Here is an 18,799-nt window from a genome sequence, read left to right as displayed (position 1 = left end):
AAAAAAAAAACACAAACACACACACAAAATTTCAAGCTTTCGCAACCAACGGTTGCTTCGTCAGGAAAGAGGGAAGGAGAGGGAAAGACCGAAAGGATGTGTGTTTTAAGGGAGAGGGTAAGGAGTCATTCCAATCCCGGGAGCAGAAAGACTTACCTTAGGGGGGAAAAAGGAAAGGTATACACTTGCACACACATACATATACAGACACAAGCAGACATATTTAAAGGCAAAGAGTTTGGGCAGAGATGTCACATGAAGTGAAAATGGGAATTATTAAGAATACAAGACAATAGCTTTTTACAAACTTTCTCAAGAGTGTGTTCTTTAAATAATACTTTTCCACCATTACCAATCTCTGTAACAGGATTTTGGGCACTCAGCAACTCCGTTGCTGGCATGCAACAAATCCCATCTAGACTTATCATTACTCAGTCCTGGGAAAGTTAATTAAATGCAACTAATTCCAAAGTGCTGCACTTGTTGTTTGTGGAGTACCAACATTCCAATATACCATGACAGCCATGTTCATAATGATTTTCTTACTTTCGAGTGACTGGTAAGGTGTCATTGGTATGGGAAACATTTCTTTTGCAGGCATGGAGTTCTCTGCCTCTGATGACATGGAAGCACTCCATAGGTTCCCTACCTGTAGCCAGCCTCATTCATCTTGTAATTTTAAACCTTTCTTTTGGTCTGAAACACACTAGTAAATTCTGATTTAATTTTTGTTAATCTAAGACAAATTCTTACTGTTTTTCCAATTAGATGTAAGCCAAATACAATAAAATGTTTTTTTTTTTTTTTTATGATCACACTCAAGATTCGGGCTGCAGTGTTTTTTGGAGCTTCAGTCAACAAAGTTCATCCACATCCTGTTGGCTAAAGCAGACATTTCCATGATAATATATGGGAGTGAAAATGTTGTTGGAATTTTGAGGGAATGGTGATGCAGGGTTGCACCACACTGCCCTTATCTTCAGTTATAAGCGACAAGCCTTAGAAACATCTGTGTGCGGAGTGTAGAAGGGAATGCAAGAAGCGTCCCTATTCATCTCTTCTCATAACAGGGCTATAAGTATTGGAGGAGCGTCTTCATATATTATTGTCAATAACAAATGGAACTCAAATCTTCTGCTTCATACTGTGCACCTGCTGAGTAAAACCTGGCATCATAAATTGCAATCTTTCAAGTAATCAAAACTGAAACTGCAGGAGCTGGCATTGGTTGCTTCAGTGAGAAACCATTAACTTTGTGCTGAGCTCCTCATGTGAGACGACAGGTAATCAAACCATGTGTGCATAATATTTCAGTAGTAACAGCCCAAGTTATCATTGAGAACATGTAGTGTGTTGTAGAAGTATTGTGCATTGTGCCCAGTGATCCAGCCTTTCATCAAAGACTTCTTCATACCGTGTATGATCTATTTCAGGGAAAATTCGAAAACCACAGAACTAGAATTGCTTCATAAAACTTGTTGTTGTTGTTGTTGTTGTTGTGGTCTTCAGTCCTGAGACTGGTTTGATGCAGCTCTCCATGCTACTCTATCCTGTGCAAGCTTCTTCATCTCCCAGTACCTACTGCTACCTACATCCTTCTGAATCTGCTTAGTGTATTCATCTCTTGATCTCCCTCTACGATTTTTACCCTCCACGCTGCCCTCCAATGCTAAATTTGTGATCCCTTGATGCCTCAAACATGTCCTACCAACCGATCCCTTCTTCTAGTCAAGTTGTGCCACAAACTTCTCTTCTCCCCAATCCTATTCAATACCTCCTCATTAGTTACGTAATCTACCCACCTTATCTTCAGCATTCTTCTGTAGCACCACATTTTGAAAGCTTCTATTCTCTTCTTGTCCAAACTGGTTATCGTCCATGTTTCACATCCATACATGGCTACACTCCGTACAAATACTTTCAGAAACGACTTCCTGACACTTAAATCTATACTCGATCTTAACAAATTTCTCTTCTTCAGAAACGATTTCCTTGCCATTGCCAGTCTACATTTTATATCCTCTCTACTTCGACCATTATCAGTTATTTTGCTCCCTAAATAGCAAAACTCCTTTACTACTTTAAGTGTCTCATTTCCTAATCTAATCCCCTCAGCATCACCCGATTTAATTTGACTACATTCCATTATCCTCGTTTTGCTTTTGTTGATGTTCATCTTATATCCTCCTTTCAAGACACTGTCCGTTCCGTTCAACTGCTCTTCCAAATCCTTAGCTGTCTCTGACAGAATTACAATGTCATCGGCGAACCTTAAAGTTTTTACTTCTTCTCCATGAATTTTAATACCTACTCTGAATTTTTCTTTTGTTTCCTTTACTGCTTGCTCAATATACAGATTGAATAACATCGGGGAGAGGCTACAACCCTATCTCACTCCTTTCCCAACCACTGCTTCCCTTTCATGCCCCTCGACTCTTATAACTGCCATCTGGTTTCTGTACAAATTGTAAATAGCCTTTCGCTCCCTGTATTTTACCCCTGCCACCTTCAGAATTTGAAAGAGAGTATTCCAGTTAACGTTGTCAAAAGCTTTCTCTAAGTCTACAAATGCTAGAAACGTAGGTTTGCCTTTTCTTAATCTTTCTTCTAAGATAAGTCGTAAGGTTACTATTGCCTCACGTGTTCCAACATTTCTACGGAATCCAAACTGATCTTCCCCGAGGTCCGCTTCTACCAATTTTTCCATTCGTTTGTAAAGAATTCGCGTTAGTATTTTGTAGCTGTGACTTATTAAACTGATAGTTCAGTAATTTTCACATCTGTCAACACCTGCTTTCTTTGGGATTGGAATTATTATATTATTCTTGAAGTCTGAGGGTATTTCGCCTGTCTCATACATCTTGCTCATCAGATGGTAGAGTTTTGTCATGACTGGCTCTCCCAAGGCCATCAGTAGTTCTAATGGAATATTGTCTACTCCCGGGGCCTTGTTTCGACTCAGGTTTTTCAGTGCTCTGTCAAACTCTTCACGCAGTATCTTATCTCCCATTTCATCTTCATTTACATCCTCTTCCATTTCCATAATATTGTCCTCAAGTACATCGCCCTTGTATAGACCCTCTATATACTCCTTCCACCTTTCTGCCTTCCCTTCTTTGCTTAGAACTGGGTTGCCATCTGAGCTCTTGATATTCATACAAGTGGTTCTATTCTCTCCAAAGGTCTCTTTAATTTTCCTGTAGGCAGTATCTATCTTACCCCTAGTGAGACAAGCCTCTACATCCTTACATTTGTCCTCTAGCCATGCCTGCTTAGCCATTTTGCACTTCCTGTCGATCTCATTTTTGAGATGTTTGTATTCCTTTTTTCCTGCTTCATTTACCACATTTTTATATTTTCTCCTTTCATCAATTAAATTCAATATTTCTTCTGTTACCCAAGGATTTCTATTAGCCCTCGTCTTTTTACCTACTTGATCCTCTGCTGCCTTCACTACTTCATCCCTCAGAGCTACCCATTCTTCTTCTACTGTATTTCTTTCCCCAATTCCTGTCAATTGTTCCCTTATGCTCTCCCTGAAACTCTCTACAACCTCTGGTTCTTTCAGTTTATCCAGGTCCCATCTCCTTAAATTCTCACCTTTTTGCAGTTTCTTCAGTTTCATTCTGCAGTTCATAACCAATAGATTCTGGTCAGAATCCACATCTGCACCTGGAAATGTCTTACAATTTAAAACCTGGTTCCTAAATCTCTGTCTTACCATTATATAATCTATCTGATACCTTTTAGTATCTCCAGGATTCTTCCAGGTACACAACCTTCTTTTATGATTCTTGAACCAAGTGTTAACTATGATTAAGTTATGCTCTGTGCAAAATTCTTCAAGGCGGCTTCCTCTTTCATTTCTTCCCCCGAATCCATATTCACCTACTATGTTTCCTTCTCTCTCTTTTCCTACTGACGAATTCCAGTCACCCATGACTATTAAATTTTCGTCTCCCTTCACTATCTGAATAATTTCTTTTATCTCGTCATACATTTCATCAATTTCTTCATCATCTGCAGAGCTAGTTGGCATATAAACTTGTACTACTCTAGTAGGCATGGGCTTTGTGTCTATCTTGGCCACAATAATGCGTTCACTATGCTGTTTGTAGTAGCTAACCCGCACTCCTATTTGTTTATTCATTATTAAACCTACTCCTGCATTACCCCTATTTGATTTTGTATTTATAACCCTGTAATCACCTGACCAAAAGTCTCGTTCCTCCTGCCACCAAACTTCACTAATTCCCACTATATCTAACTTTAACCTATCCATTTCCCTTTTTAAATTTTCTAACCTACCTGCCCGATTAAGGGATCTGACATTCCACGCTCCGATCCGTAGAATGCCAGTTTTCTTTCTCCTGATAACGACGTCCTCTTGAGTAGTCCCCGCCCGGAGATCCGAATGGGGGACTATTTTACCTCCGGAATATTTTACCCAAGAGGACGCCATCATCATTTAATCATACAGTAAAGCTGCATGTCCTCGGGAAAAATTACGGCTGTAGTTTCCCCTTGCTTTCAGCCGTTCGCAGTACTAGCACAGCAAGGCCGTTTTGGTTAATGTTACAAGGCCAGATCAGTCAATCATCCAGACTGTTGCCTCTGCAACTACTGAAAAGGCTGCTGCCCCTCTTCAGGAACCACATGTTTGTCTGGCCTCTCAACAGATACCCCTCCGTTGTGGTTGCACCTACGGTACGGCCATCTGTATCGCTGAGGCACGCAAGCCTCCCCACCAACGGCAAGGTTCATGGTTCATGGGGGGGGGGGGTCATAAAACTTATGTATAAAAAAAGTACTTGAAACATAGTACTGAAGTGGACGAGCAATGTAAACAGTGGTAACTTTGACTTTTCTTTTGACACCACATTGTAGAATTGCCAAATGCATTATTTTTCTAAAGTGTTGTAATTTCTGCCTTTCAAGACTGTGGAGCCTAAAAAACAAAGAAAATTATGCCAGTTATAGTTGGATAGACTCATTGACAGGCTGGAGAAAGTGAAGAGTATACCACTTCTAGAGAGCACTTTAATCTCCAAAGTAAAGTTGTTGACTTATTTAGCTAACAGCAAGGTAGAAGTTCATGGTAGCATTTAAGTTACCATAGTCTTGTGAGAGGTTTTTTTAACATTAAGATATTAAAAGAAATGAAGATCAGTGGTTTAGGACCCAACATTGAAGAGTGCTCTGTCTATTATTGCTGTAATATATGCATCTTATGTATTTGTGAATTTAAAAAGAAAATACTGTAGCAAAATTCTAATACCCACAACCAAATTGTGAGCTTTGATTTGAATTTTATATTTCTTCAAAAGATATATTCTTCTTCTTGCTGTGAGCATGGGCTTCTGTATTAAATTTCAGCTTCAGTAAAACTTCACTTGATATGTGACTGTATAGTATAGTAATATACCTGGAGCAGAGTCATCAAAGTAACACCTTGCTATCTCATGATATATAAAGGAAGTTAAGCTGCACTTTTTAAATAGATTATTGGGATGTGCCAACTGCCAGCTTGCACAATACAGGAGCAGGAAATCAGTTGCCATCTAATCAATGAGCAGCAGTAGTCTGTGTTTTCAATTTTTATGTAAGTCTCTGGTTGCAGCAATATATTCTCTGTTGCAGGTTGTGAGCATTGGATGGACCAGAGTAGAGATAGAAGAATTTATTAATGTATATGACAACTTTTCAAGACCTGTGCAATCAATGTTTTATTTTCTTACTGTGGTTTGTGTTATTTCGTCACTTGATAGGTAAGAACAATTTCATTATTGTTTATTATAATGATGTGTACATGTGATTAACTGTAGCTAAATTTTTTATTTGTTGTTAGTTCTATTTTGCCACAAACCACATGCAAATTGCAAGAATTCGAATAAGCAGGTTGAGACACCAAGAGTAGTGTGAAACTTATATCTGTGTGAAATGGTAGATTTTTTTATTTTGGAGGCTAAGTAAGAACTAAGGAGAAGAATGTGTAGGAATGTGACACAGAAAGAAGCAAAAAATAAATCATCAGTATATCAATATCTGTTGACAGTGAAATCAGTAATATTTGAAAAGGAGCAAAAAATGAAATGCAACACACTGATGAACTGATGGATCTCTGTTCTGAATTGGCATTGAGTAACTGCAAAAGTCAGTGGCTGGATTGAGAAAATGAATTTCAATCATTCCTGTTAAGAGGACAGCACAGACACACTGATTCTTATTATTGAATTCATGTAAGCTAATCTGTTGTGGGAGCTGCCCATGTTGGCCATAGCTTCTCTCTTGCTCTCAAATCAAGAAAACCATCTTGGGCAGTTTCCATCAGTTCCTAGTCATCAGCCATCTTCTTATAAACATGGGCTGCATTTATTAGCATTTCGGGCAACAAAAACCTGCTTGAAGTGTGTATCACATGAAACAGTGGCTAGGCTTCAGTTGTTCACCACACAATTCTTGGCACCCCACAATCCATGATGTTCTGATATATACTCACACTGAAAGCAGTTATGGTGGACAAAGAATAAAGCCTTAGTCATGACTCATTGGCTTCAGAAAGTAATGAAAATATATGGCTTCCTTGTAGAAGGCAGACTTTAGAATACCAAAATCGTACCTTATGGAGTCATGTTCCCAAATTTGTAAATTGCATATTGGATTAAAGTGTATCTAAAAATTGTGTTCAGGTGCTCTGATTGGAACCTACACCATAGATTGAGGTGGAAATTTGCTAATATAAGTTAAGCACTTGTTTATGTGGAGTGTGCAGCAGTTCATTTCATTTCTACAAATTTAGTTCTGATAGTTTCATACTAATGACTCCTTTTATGTTACAAGAACATTTATATAGAATTACGAAGGTGTAATCGTCAGGAGAATTTCTGACCTTCGAATGGCTTCTTTTGCTATTGAACAATACTTTTGTTAATTTCAACTCATCCACCAATGAATAACTGGTTTGAACATTGACTCTCATGTTGATTTTGTAAGTTGATGTGTCATCTAACTATTGGAAATGAGTGCAGTCTACCACAAAGCTATTTACTTTATGGTTTGACGAAGCAACTGTTCTTAGCTGAGTGTTACTAATTAAAGTAATTAGAAAAAAACCAATGACTACAACAAGCAATTTCGTATTGTTACATAGCTGGAGCAATCATCAAGATTACCAATTTGCATTACTAAGAGTGTCTCTAAACAGGTTGTAAGGTATGTCAGTGATAGGAATTTGAGCTTCATTCATCAGCTGGCAGTCAAACTAAGGATAAAAATGACAGAATGATTGCTGTATAGAGATGAATGCATTGGCATTGGCCATCGGAGTTGTACAGTTACACAGCCAGACCATGAGGGGTGCGGACACTGCATCAGTTGGCAAGACCGTCTGGAGACATAGGCAATGAGAAAAGTATGCTTGCTTTCCTCAGTCAGTTATCTTGACACATCGAACACCTTCTGGTCACTGACATTGCTATTCACATGCAGTGACATACCTGCTCCTGGTTATTCTTTCAATTGGCTATTCAGGCTTAATTTGCACCCTGTTGACAATTCTTGGCTTCACAACTGAATTTCACTCTGTTTGTCTTTTTGGATTTGTGTACAGCTTGCTATTGTCCACCCTCTCTCTTCAGCAACTTACTGTATTTTTTTGCAACCACCTAGTGGCACTACCTACCTGGGTAGTGCATTGCAAAAGAGGCAACTAGGCTGACTCTCATATGTGAAACAACTTGTAACTTGCAAAACACTCAGTGAGCATATCTGCTCTCAGACTCATATTGTGGAAGTGTGATTGCAGGTCAACCGATATGGGAAGTGTAGTGATCAGTTTTATGCATCCCAGATAGCGGATTTGCAGAGTCTCATGCCTGAGTGGAAGTTTGAATGCATGAACTGCTGTGTCCTACACACTGATTCTTTAATCAGAGCCATAGTAGCTCTCCACCATATAAAGACAAGTTAGTTCCCAGAATGATACTCAGTGTGACTCGCTTGCACAAGGAAAGTTTTCTACTTCCCAACTAGATTTCAGTGGACTAAGTAAACAGATGCAACCTAGCAAGGCATCTCGACATAGATCACATTTCTTAGATGAAAAGGGAACTTGAATTTGCCGCTGTTGAGGCTTAAGTATTCTCCAGGTCGTTATAAGCACCACAAGCATTGCCAGTGTCCATATTTTTTCACACAAGTTGTACCTGTCACAAGCTAGGCCTGCTGGAGCAGGGAAACAATGTGCCACTGTTTCCCAGTACACTGGGTAGCAGAACCTGACCAAGCATTGGGATTCACTTTAAGTCCAGTCTCGGCAGAAACCTGTCAAGGGCCTAATACAATCCTGGTTGGATATCAGTAGTTATGACCCAGTTCCAGGTCGATACAAGGGCAGTAGTTACTGATTAAACAGGTAGTTACTGATAAAACAGGTGAACTATCAGTGTTTGGGCTCCCTATCTGCAGATGCCGCAGCAGTAGGTTATTTCATATAGCTGGCAAAATATCCCTTTGCAAGGGTATATGTGGGCAGAATACAATAATATGAAATGACAAATAGCTTTGTTGGTTATAAGTTCACCATCTGATGTAAATATTTTTGCTTTAGATGCGTTCACCACATTTTGTTTCCAAAAATTGCATGATGTGAACCTGGTACCCAGATTGATACCATTCCAGGATTTAGAATCATTATTAGAGAATTACCAGCATTTATTCTGATCAACACTGGATCAGGCGAAAGACTTTTGATACACACATTTCACACAAGCAGTTTGCTATGACTAAATTGTTGCCAGCTCTGTTCCCAGTGTATGATATAGTAATGGCAGAGTTAGACAGGTTACGGAACTGGGGGTAATTGTGCCAGTTTCATGTAATCAGTGGGCAACTCCCATAGGCATCATGAAGAAAGCAAATGGATCTATTAGAATTTGCAGTGAATTTAAGGTGAAGATTAACATACAAAGTGAGATCGACATCTACCCAATCCTTTGGCGTGAGGAACTTTTAGCAAAATTAGCAGGATGGGGGGACGTCGTTTTTCAGAGATCGATTTGGAGGATGCATATTTGCAATCTGTAGATGCAGAAATGTGGAAAATACTGGTAATGAATATGTCTTTTGGAGTGTATTGAGACAAGAGGTTGCCTTTTGGGGCAACCTTAGCACCAAGAATATATGAAGCATTTAACTCGCAGTTTTCTACACTGTGTTAACTACTTGGGTGACATTTGGGTGATGGAGGCTACTGTGGAAGAGCACAAGCAAAATGTACAAACACTATTTCAACAGCTGATGAAGATAGTGCCCCATTGAAATCTGGAGAAATGAAAGTTCTTTGCACTGTCTGTGCAGTATTTGGGGCATATGTCAGGCATAAAAGGGATCACACTGCCAGCAGAGCACATTGACCTCTGTCTACTTCTACAGGGTGGCAATTATTGAACTATGTGAAAAAAAAAAAACAGTTACAAACTATGGCATGCACACTATTTATTCAACAGGTAAACAACACTACAGATATTCAGGTTTAGGTTTTGACGTGTTTGATATGCCTGCCATCATTGGCAATGACGTGGCACAGACGAATTGTGAAATTCTGCATGACCCGCTGAAGTGTCGGAATGTCAGTGACCTCCTGAATGGCTGTTTTCAGCTCAGCAATGGTTTTGGGGCTACTGCTGTACACCATGTCTTTAATACAGCCCCACATTTGTCCTAATCCAGAGAACATGGCAGCCATTGAGGCTCATGCCAATGGCCTCTGGGTAATCCAGAGCCAGAATGCAGTCCCAAAAATGCTCCACCAGGACATCAAACATTCTACTGATTCGATGGGGCTGAGCTCCATCCTGCATGAACCAGATCTTGTCGAAATCAAGGTCACTTTAGATAATGGGGATACATCTTCTGTATTTGTTATCCCTTACAGATAAACCTCACTTTCTTAAAATTCTCCCATTAAACTGGAGTTGACAGTTTGCCACACCTACTACAGTCCTTACGTGCTCACTTCATTTCATATTTCTTTGCAGTGTTATGCCTAGATATTTAATTGACATGATTGTGTCAAGCAGCATACTATTTATGCCATAGTCAGACATTACAAGATCGTTTTTCCTATTCATCTGCATTAACTTTTTTCCCCCCGTTTGGAGCAAGCTGCCGTTCATCACACCAACTAGAAATTCTGTCTATGTCATCTTGTATTCTCCTACAACCACTCAACACCAAAACTTTCCTGTATGCCACAGCATCATCAGAAAATGGCTACTCATCCTTTCAGTCATATCATTTATGTATCTAGTGAACAAGAGCGATCCTGTGACACTTCCCCGTGGCACTCGTGATTATACCCCTGTCCCTGATGAATACTTGCTGTCGACTTCAATGCCCTGGGTTCTGTTACCTAAGAAGTCTTCAAGCTGTTCGCATATCTGGAAACCTGATCTGTAGGCTTGTCCCTTTAACAGTCTGTGGTGGGGCACTGTGCCATTTGTTTTCTGGATATGGAATCGGCTTGTTGCCCTTCATCCATGGTTCACATGGATTGATGCACTCGAGAAGCTTCTGGCCCCAAAAAACTTAAAGGAATTGCGGTCTTTTCTGGGTAAAGTGAACTGTTGCATAAATCAACTGAAAGCTTCTCTGTAACAACATGTCAAGAACAGTTGAAAGCATATTTAGGGCTTGATGAGTTTTATCATTGTTTCACCATCAGACAGAGTCTTTCATCACCTCACCTATTGAAGCTATTAAAGAAAGAAGCAGTATGGACATGGGCAGAGGAGCAGCAGAAAACTTTATTTTATATGTTCAAAAACTTTCTAGATGGTTGTAGTGTGTTTTAGGTTCATTTTCATGTGAATAGTTTTTTTCTGATGGCTCCACTGAGTTTAAATATAGCAAGTATCATACCATATACGTAGCCTGTTCTTACATGTGGAGCACATGCTGAGTGTTAAGATAGTGACTGCCTTGCAGTGGGAGTGCAGTGATCTCTGTGTGTAATGCATGGTTGTTTTGTTTATTTGTATCTAATGTCATCAGAACTTATCTGTTTCGGTTGGCACGGGTGGAGTTTTGGCACACTAACAAGTTACAGTTGACTTGTTGCATTTCCTGGCATGTTGAACTGGCAATGCTGATTGCTTTGACCATGTTACCAACTGCCACGATCACCTCCGTGATGACATCCACCATGTGCCCTTGAATCTGTGCTCTTTCCTGAAGGGTGACAGTCACTTATGAAATGTCTGGTTTCCCGCATTTGTAACATAACTGTTCCTGGTAGCTCATACTGGTTTTCTTATCAGCGTGGAGTGCTTTGGATTTTACATTTTCACTTCCATCCTTATCTTTAAAATGCATGATTTGAATTTTACTTTTAAAGGATTCAATTGTCTGATTTTCTTCGTTGTGCACAAGCAGCCCCCACCCCCGTAACTGCCTGTCCAACAAAGGTGCACATGTAGTTGAGCCTAACCAGAAGTGGTTCAAATGTGTTCTGTTGCAACTGTCACACTGTTTCCAGAGCACAGTTCAAGGAAACTGCCAGGTTTCCTCTGGATATCAAACTATGGACGCACATCACAACAATACACTGGTCCCCTATTACTTCCGACCTCCTTATCCTAAGTGATCCTCAAGTTTTGTTAGCGATATATGTGTCACATCTCAGTACAAAAAATGGTACAAAAGATGAAAAATAGCTGTGGCTCGCCACACACAGAACTCATTGTGATTAATGCTGCAAGCTAGTGCTCAGAGTGAAGATGTAACCTGTAGAATAGTTAGTGTGCTTTTGTTTCTTTGGCGTTTTCTTTACCTGTTTTTTTTTTAGTTGTCATACATTTAATCAGGTTAAGGAAACTCGTGCTCATTTCTATGATCACATTTATTGAAATTTAAACATATGATTAAGTTTTGTGATAGTCTGTCAGGAAATGCCAGTTTATAACTATCTGCATTTTGTTAGAAAGAGACTGCCACCTATTCTCAAGCTTCAGAACTGAACTCAGGTTCGTGGCACAGGACTAAATCAGTTCCCTTACATTGTCTGTTTCATTTCCATCCAAATATTGTTGATGAGGTTGAGGTCTGGGGGCAGGAGGAGGTCAATTGGGAAGAGTTATCCCATTCTGTACTGTAAATCACCTGTACACAAGAGCTGACTTAGTGTACTGGAGACTGGACCTGTACAAAACACATCACTCTCTTGGGATTCAGTTGTTTCAGTGGTGGAATCATTGAAGGGTGCAGAAATTTTGAGACTCCAGTAACTTTATTATATATGTGATTGTTAACATGCTAAAATTTGTGCACTCTAATGTTGTGTATCATTGAGTGAATGTATAGAGTTATGGTGTTGCTGTTGTAGCTACTAATGTTTGGTAAGTTTTGTAGACTCATGGTTTATTTATATATTGAACACAGCATTTGTCTTGGCTTAGTTATGAATGCCAGTGTTGAGAAGGTTTTGTGCACCTTCTATTTGAGGTATTCGTTGGGCTATGAGCAGTATTGGGGTGCAGTAGTCAATATTATGTTATGACTTCGGAGCAAGTGCAGCAGAAAGCCATTACCAACTGCAGCTCCAAGGGATACACCAGACAGAAGATCCTGTGAACCCAAAATAAAAAAGTGGTGAAAAATATTACATCAGTCTGGATAGAGCTTGCTCAATAGCATCTTATGAGACATCATACATTGTGTAACCAAGTCTGAAAATAAAGTAATTTTTGTCAATTAAAACTCTAGTCTACCATTTTAGGTAGACTGGATAAACCACTGTTTTGTGGTATAACATAGTTTGACAATTGTACGGGAGTACTCCATGGTTGGTATGGTCACAGTGTAAAGCAATATAACTAACACACACTATAAGACTATAGCTATCTCTCTGCTACGTCCATAGATTGTTTCATCCACCTTCAAGTGTGGTTTTAATGCGCACGTGATATTTGTCTCACTCGGATTTTAATGTTTCGACTTCTGATTTAAGCTTGAATTGTTCAGTCATAACATGGTTGCATATTTCATTCTGTTTTCTCATGAACATACTGTAAATTTATTTCTCAACTTTCAATTGCTTCTTGAAATTCTCATGTATTCTTTTTGTCTTGATGTCCCACCCCCTCACCAGTTTAATTTGTGTTTATGTCTGTGTTCAAGATCTTTCACATACACGTAGTATCAGTATTGTTATCATTCATTTTAGCATGAGGCCTATTTTTTCTGAAAATCAGAACTATTCACAGTTTATAGTTTCCTCTCCTTGTCGATTATTGGTTGTTTCTTAATTACCGACATTTGACAATTGGTTGGGTGGAGTTCATTAAACACAATTAACTGGAATGTCACAATTAGTTTGTTATACCCTTTGATGTACCTTAATATTGAGTTATAGTAATAAAATTATGCCATGAGATTCAAATAAAACTTCAATTTCTGTGAAGGCTTCATTCCCTAATTGAAAATTACTATTCAGTTTTATTAAATTATTATTATTATTATTATTATTATTATTATTATTCAAAATTGTTAACGCTTTCGTGGCCAGTTGTTGACAAACTGCCTATTTGCTTCTGTCTCAGGTTCTTCGGCCGATGTTCGTCTGATAATTTTACTGACGTTTCGCCAGCATGAGTGGCTGGCATTGTCAAATCTTCAACCTCCATTGCCGGTGGTGGACTAGAGCCGAGCTCGCAGCCGCAGACTATATGTACCTGGCACGCCAATGACTGAGGGCTTCTCCACAGTCATTTCCGGTGCGGTTCTCCTCTTCCTACCTGCGACAGTCGTTCTCTGCAGTACAGGAAGCCAGGATCCGTTTACCTTAAGGCTTTCCTCTTTCTTGTTGAAGCTGTTCCCATGTTTGTGTATTTCTACAGCTTCTTTAAACAATCGACCGTGGCAGAGCACGTGCTGAGTGAGACTGAGCCTGTAATAAAATTCTCCGACACGGAAGTTCTGGCTGTAGAGAAGCACTATCACACCCACTTGTTTAGAGAAGCTGTAGAAATACACAAACACAGGAACAATTTCAACAAGAAAGGGGAAAGCCTTAAGGTAAATAGATCCTGGCTTCCCTTACTGCAGCGAACGACCGTCACAGGTAGCAAGAGGAGAACCGCACCGGAAATGACCGCAGAGAAGCCCTCGGATGTTGGCACGCCAGGTACATATAGTCTGCGGCCGTGACCTCGGCTCCAGTCCACCACCGGCAATGGAGGGTGAAGCTTTGACAATGCCAGCCACTCGTGCTGGCGAAACGTCATTAAAATCGTCAAACGAATGTCGGCCGAAGAACCCGAGACAGAAGGAAACACACAACAGAAAATTATTTTTACTGTCTTTTGCTGTTTCTTTAGAAGAAGTACATGCATTCACACACACAACTACATAGACACTCAAAAGACACATGCCCATAGCCACGCCAAGACTTGTGCGTGTTTCCATGCGCAACACATCAGTCATCTGTAGGTCACTCGTTGCCTTTCACTTATTTTACATATTATGCCGTTCAGGTGTGTACGTTGTTGTTGTTATTATTTTTATTTATCTACTTGTGTGTCTTTTTTTTCATATTGGTCAACAAGGAGAGTGAAGAGTGTAACAACTTCAATCCCACTTCTTTTTTGTTTTCTATTTTTCCATTACTCCATCTTCTATCCACATTGTCCTTTCCTTTCTTCTGCTCATGTTGCTCAACTGCCATAAATGTAGCCAACTCCATACAACTTTTAATGAAGTTCCATTATTGATAAAGTATCCAAATGATAGGATTTTATGACGTCATCTTTTGGCCCTTCTCAAGAATGTACATTTAAATCTATATAGATGCTCCACAAGCTATTGTACAATCAATGTGTGGTGAAGGGTACCCTGTACCACTGCTAGTCATTTCCTGTCCAGTTCCACTCGCAAATAGATTGAGGGGAGAAAAAGATTATCTATATGCCTCTGTATAAGCCCTAATTTCTTGTATCTTAACTTCATGGTCTTTATTCGCAGCATATGTTGGCGGCAGTAGAATCGTTCGGCTTCAAATGTCGGTTCTCTAAATTTCAGTCATCCATCTTGCCATGTCCATCTTTATTGCTTAAGAGTTACATATACGTTCGTGTTTCTGCTGATCATTCAAGACATATGGTGAAGTAAAGAAACTTTATTTTTACACCAAAATCATTTTTTATTTCTATGTGCACTGGTAAGAAGCAGCGTACCACATGACACTCCAATCAGTAGCCTTAATCTGCCATGTTGGCTTGTAGCAAGTGCTTTGGGGTGTACATAGAAAATTTAGCATGTTTTCATATTTTTTTAGATATGGTGGCACTACTAAGCCACTGTAGTGTTCAGTATGGGTGCATACAGCAAACAAGACTAGTAGTATGTTAAGAAGAATGAAAGGTAGTTTTCTGAGTGTATAAATTCCACTAGGGAGTGTTGAAAGTAGGAGCAATGGTTGAGTGTAGTGCTCATGCCAGCATTGCCAGTTACCAGAGTCGGTAACGGGTAGACTGTGAGGTGTGGCTCAGAGATACAAAGGAAATGTGCACTGTGACAAAATATTCTCCTTCTCTCTCTGCACAAAATTCTTCACACAGCTACCTTCTAATGTTCACACCCCTGTAGCACACTCCATTCTAAGATTTGTGTTTGATTACCAGTATGTATAACAAATTTAGAATTTCCTTTAGATCAAGCCAATTTTTATGGAAGGCTTGGGCTTCTTTCTTTGTTATTATCAGGTATGTGCAACAGTGCACTCATTCTTGTTCATTTCTGTCTTTCATCTTATTGTTAACATTTATGACATTGCCAGAATACCATTATGTTATTACAAAATTTGCCGGAATGTTTTAAGACTGAATTTCAAGCAGCTGTGAACAGCTTGCAGTAGCACGGAAGCTATTTTACCTGTCTGGAGTTACAACTAGAGAAGATTATGGTGGTACGTAGCATACAGAGTAAGTCTTGGAACTGGCTGCAATTAAAGCAGAAAGTTTAAGGAGCAAGGTTCAGCAAAAGTAACTAAATGACATATAATTGACAATGGAGTGACAGCAACTATATCAAATGCAACTGAATATTTGAAAACATGTGACACAAAGATTGTAAAAAAAAGAATCTATGTATTATTTTGTCTTTAGATGGACTGCTTGTTGTGGTTATGTGAAATTACAATATTATTATTTACCTTTCAGTAAAAATGTCACACTGTAACCTCCTTAGATAGGTACTCGTTGCTTTATAAATGCTGACAAAATTAAGTTATTTTGATGACTTAAACACTATTGGTGAGTTGTGATAACTTCAGTGTTCATATTACAGGTGTGATGTTGCACAGATGTGTGGGCTCCATGCAAGGAAGTTGTGCCTTCATCATTTTCCAGACATTTTGCTGCTGCTACTGTATTTGTGCACTTTGGTAACAACTGTTGTCACCAGCTACTGGGATGAACAACTTGCCTACCACCATCATAATTCAACTGGCATGTGGAAAGATGATGCTGTATGTACAATAAGTATATGTTGTGAGCTTCTAGATATATATGTGGATGTATTGAGAGATATACGGTTGATAAGGTTACTTTTTGTGATGTATGAGGGTAATCCCAAAAATAAGGTCTGCTATTTTCTTATAAGTACATTGACATGTTTATTTCTACAATGGTTTACATCAGTTTACAGCTTGAACATTTAGCTATTTTTCAACATAATCACCATTTCTGTCGATGCATTTTTGTAGAAGCTGTGGCAGTTTTTGTATGCCAGTGTCATACCAGCTCGCCGCCATGCTGTTCAGAAAGTTATGAACCTCTTCTTTCACCTCGTCATCAGAGGTGAATCGCTGGGAGCACAATTAACGCTGACAGGTACTGTGAGACTCTGAAAAAACTCAGACGGGCAATTCAGAACCGGAGAAGAGGAATGTTGAGCGAGGGCGTACACATTCTCAATGACAACGCTCACCCCTGCAAACCATTGTTCTCCTGCAACAGTTTCAGTGGAACATAATCACCCACCCACCCTATAGTCCTGACTTGGCACCCAGTGACTATCACCTGTTCCCTAAGTTAAAAGAACATTTGGCCGGAAAGCGATTCAGCTCCGACGGCGAGGTGAAAGAAGAGGTTCATAACTTCCTGAACAGCATGGCGGCGAGCTGGTATGACATGGCCATACAAAAACTGCCACAGCGTCTACAAAAATGCATCGACAGAAGTGGTGATTATGTCGAAAAATAGCTAAATGTTCCAGCTGTAAACTGATGTAAACCATCGTAGAAATAAACAGGTCTGTGTAATTATAAAAAAAAAGGAGACCTTACTTTTGGGTTTACCCTGGTATATTCAATGTGACACTTATTTCCAATTGAAGGTAGAGGGTGGCGTCCAGGAGGCGGAAGGAATTGCTCACAGTGTTTGTAGCATTCTGTATTAGTTACACATACTCCATGGGTGGCACTAAGTCCTGATGGTTTTAGGGAGTTCTTAGCCTTGATTCAGTTCTGATTTGGGAAACCCGAAGTTTCTTAGCAGGTGGTTGCACAGATATGAGAAATGGAATGGATAATCCAATTAGAACTAAGAGGAAAGCAGAAGAGATTGAGAAAAAAAGGGTGGGAGAGGTAGTTGGGGAGGGGGGAGTATAGAAAAAAATGTTGAGTATATTTTGTGCGTGAGGGGGGGGGGGAGGGGGGGGTGCGGATGATGATATTAACACTTAGGCGCCGATGCCCGTAAAAATACGCGTGTGCGCGGCCTGCCCAAAATCCGGCGCCCGTAATTTTACGGGCGCATTTTCTCGTTCTTCCCCTTCCTTCATTTGTGTGTTCTTACGGCTCCCGCTTGTCTGGGAGGCGCTGCATGGACTGTAGTTCGAGTATTGGTCACTAGATGGTGCGGGCTTGCTGTGGAAGGGTGTGTTTCCCTTTTTATTTGTCGGGTTTTGTGAGCGGCGATTTTTTTCCCACGCGGTCTCAGTAGCGTCAACATGGCGAAGCGTGGCTTGACGGGCGTAGAAATTGCTTGCAAGTTATATCGTGATTTAGAAGAAAGTGATGTTGATTCGTCAGAGGAAGATATTGTAGATGACTCTGATGATGATGATGATGATGATGATGATGATGATGTGGACTATGTTCAAGAAGAAGTTTCTGGCAGTTCAGGTAAAGAATTCTGACAAAAAACATGTATAATTTTTGTTCAGATTTTCACTGAAAAAACTCTCAGTACGTAATTATGATTTTATTTGCAAATACTACTTTTCTGATAGATTCAGAAGAGGAGAGCAGGTGTCCAAGCATTTCAACAGCAAGTAATCCCGTCAATATTGTGCCTGAAGAATGAGCGAGACTGATGGCGAGGGGGAAGTCGAGACCTGCGCGTCGCACTGATTTCGAGGAAAGTTGGACGACTACTGATTGTGCACCAGATATCGATCTATTCTCAGGACAATCCGGAATATGCAATGTTGTCGGTTTAGACCAGAACAGTGCACCTCTAGAATTTGTTTCATATTTCCTGACAGACAGTATGATGAAACATATAAAGGAGCAAACTAATCTGTATGCTCAACAATGCATCAGGAAATTACGAAACACAAATTCCCTTTCACCCACCTGCTCATTATCAAAATGGAAAGGAGTTACACCTATGGAAATAAGGAAGTTTCTGGCAATTGTAGTCCATATGTGTGTAAGTGTGAGGCCACGTATACGAGAGCACTGGTCCAAGAACCCTGTTGTGTCGTGTAATTTCTGTCCAAACATCTTGAGCCGTGACAG

General features: G+C 39.8%; 1 protein-coding gene across 4 annotated transcripts in view; it reads left to right on the top strand.

Annotated features, from left to right (window-relative positions):
- The window catches only part of LOC126251398 (transmembrane protein 237-like), a 79,522-nt gene that overhangs the window by 2,428 nt on the left and 58,295 nt on the right, over positions 1-18,799 (top strand). For all 4 annotated transcript variants that reach the window (XM_049951801.1, XM_049951799.1, XM_049951798.1 and 1 more), the window contains exons 3-4: positions 5,641-5,768; positions 16,342-16,522. In XM_049951801.1, coding sequence (XP_049807758.1) covers positions 5,641-5,768; positions 16,342-16,522 — 309 coding nt within the window. The remainder of the gene's footprint in view (positions 1-5,640; positions 5,769-16,341; positions 16,523-18,799) is intronic.

Source organism: Schistocerca nitens, chromosome 4 (assembly GCF_023898315.1).
Source record: "Schistocerca nitens isolate TAMUIC-IGC-003100 chromosome 4, iqSchNite1.1, whole genome shotgun sequence".
NCBI lineage: Eukaryota > Metazoa > Arthropoda > Insecta > Orthoptera > Acrididae > Schistocerca > Schistocerca nitens.
This window is presented reverse-complemented; position numbering and strand designations above follow the sequence as displayed.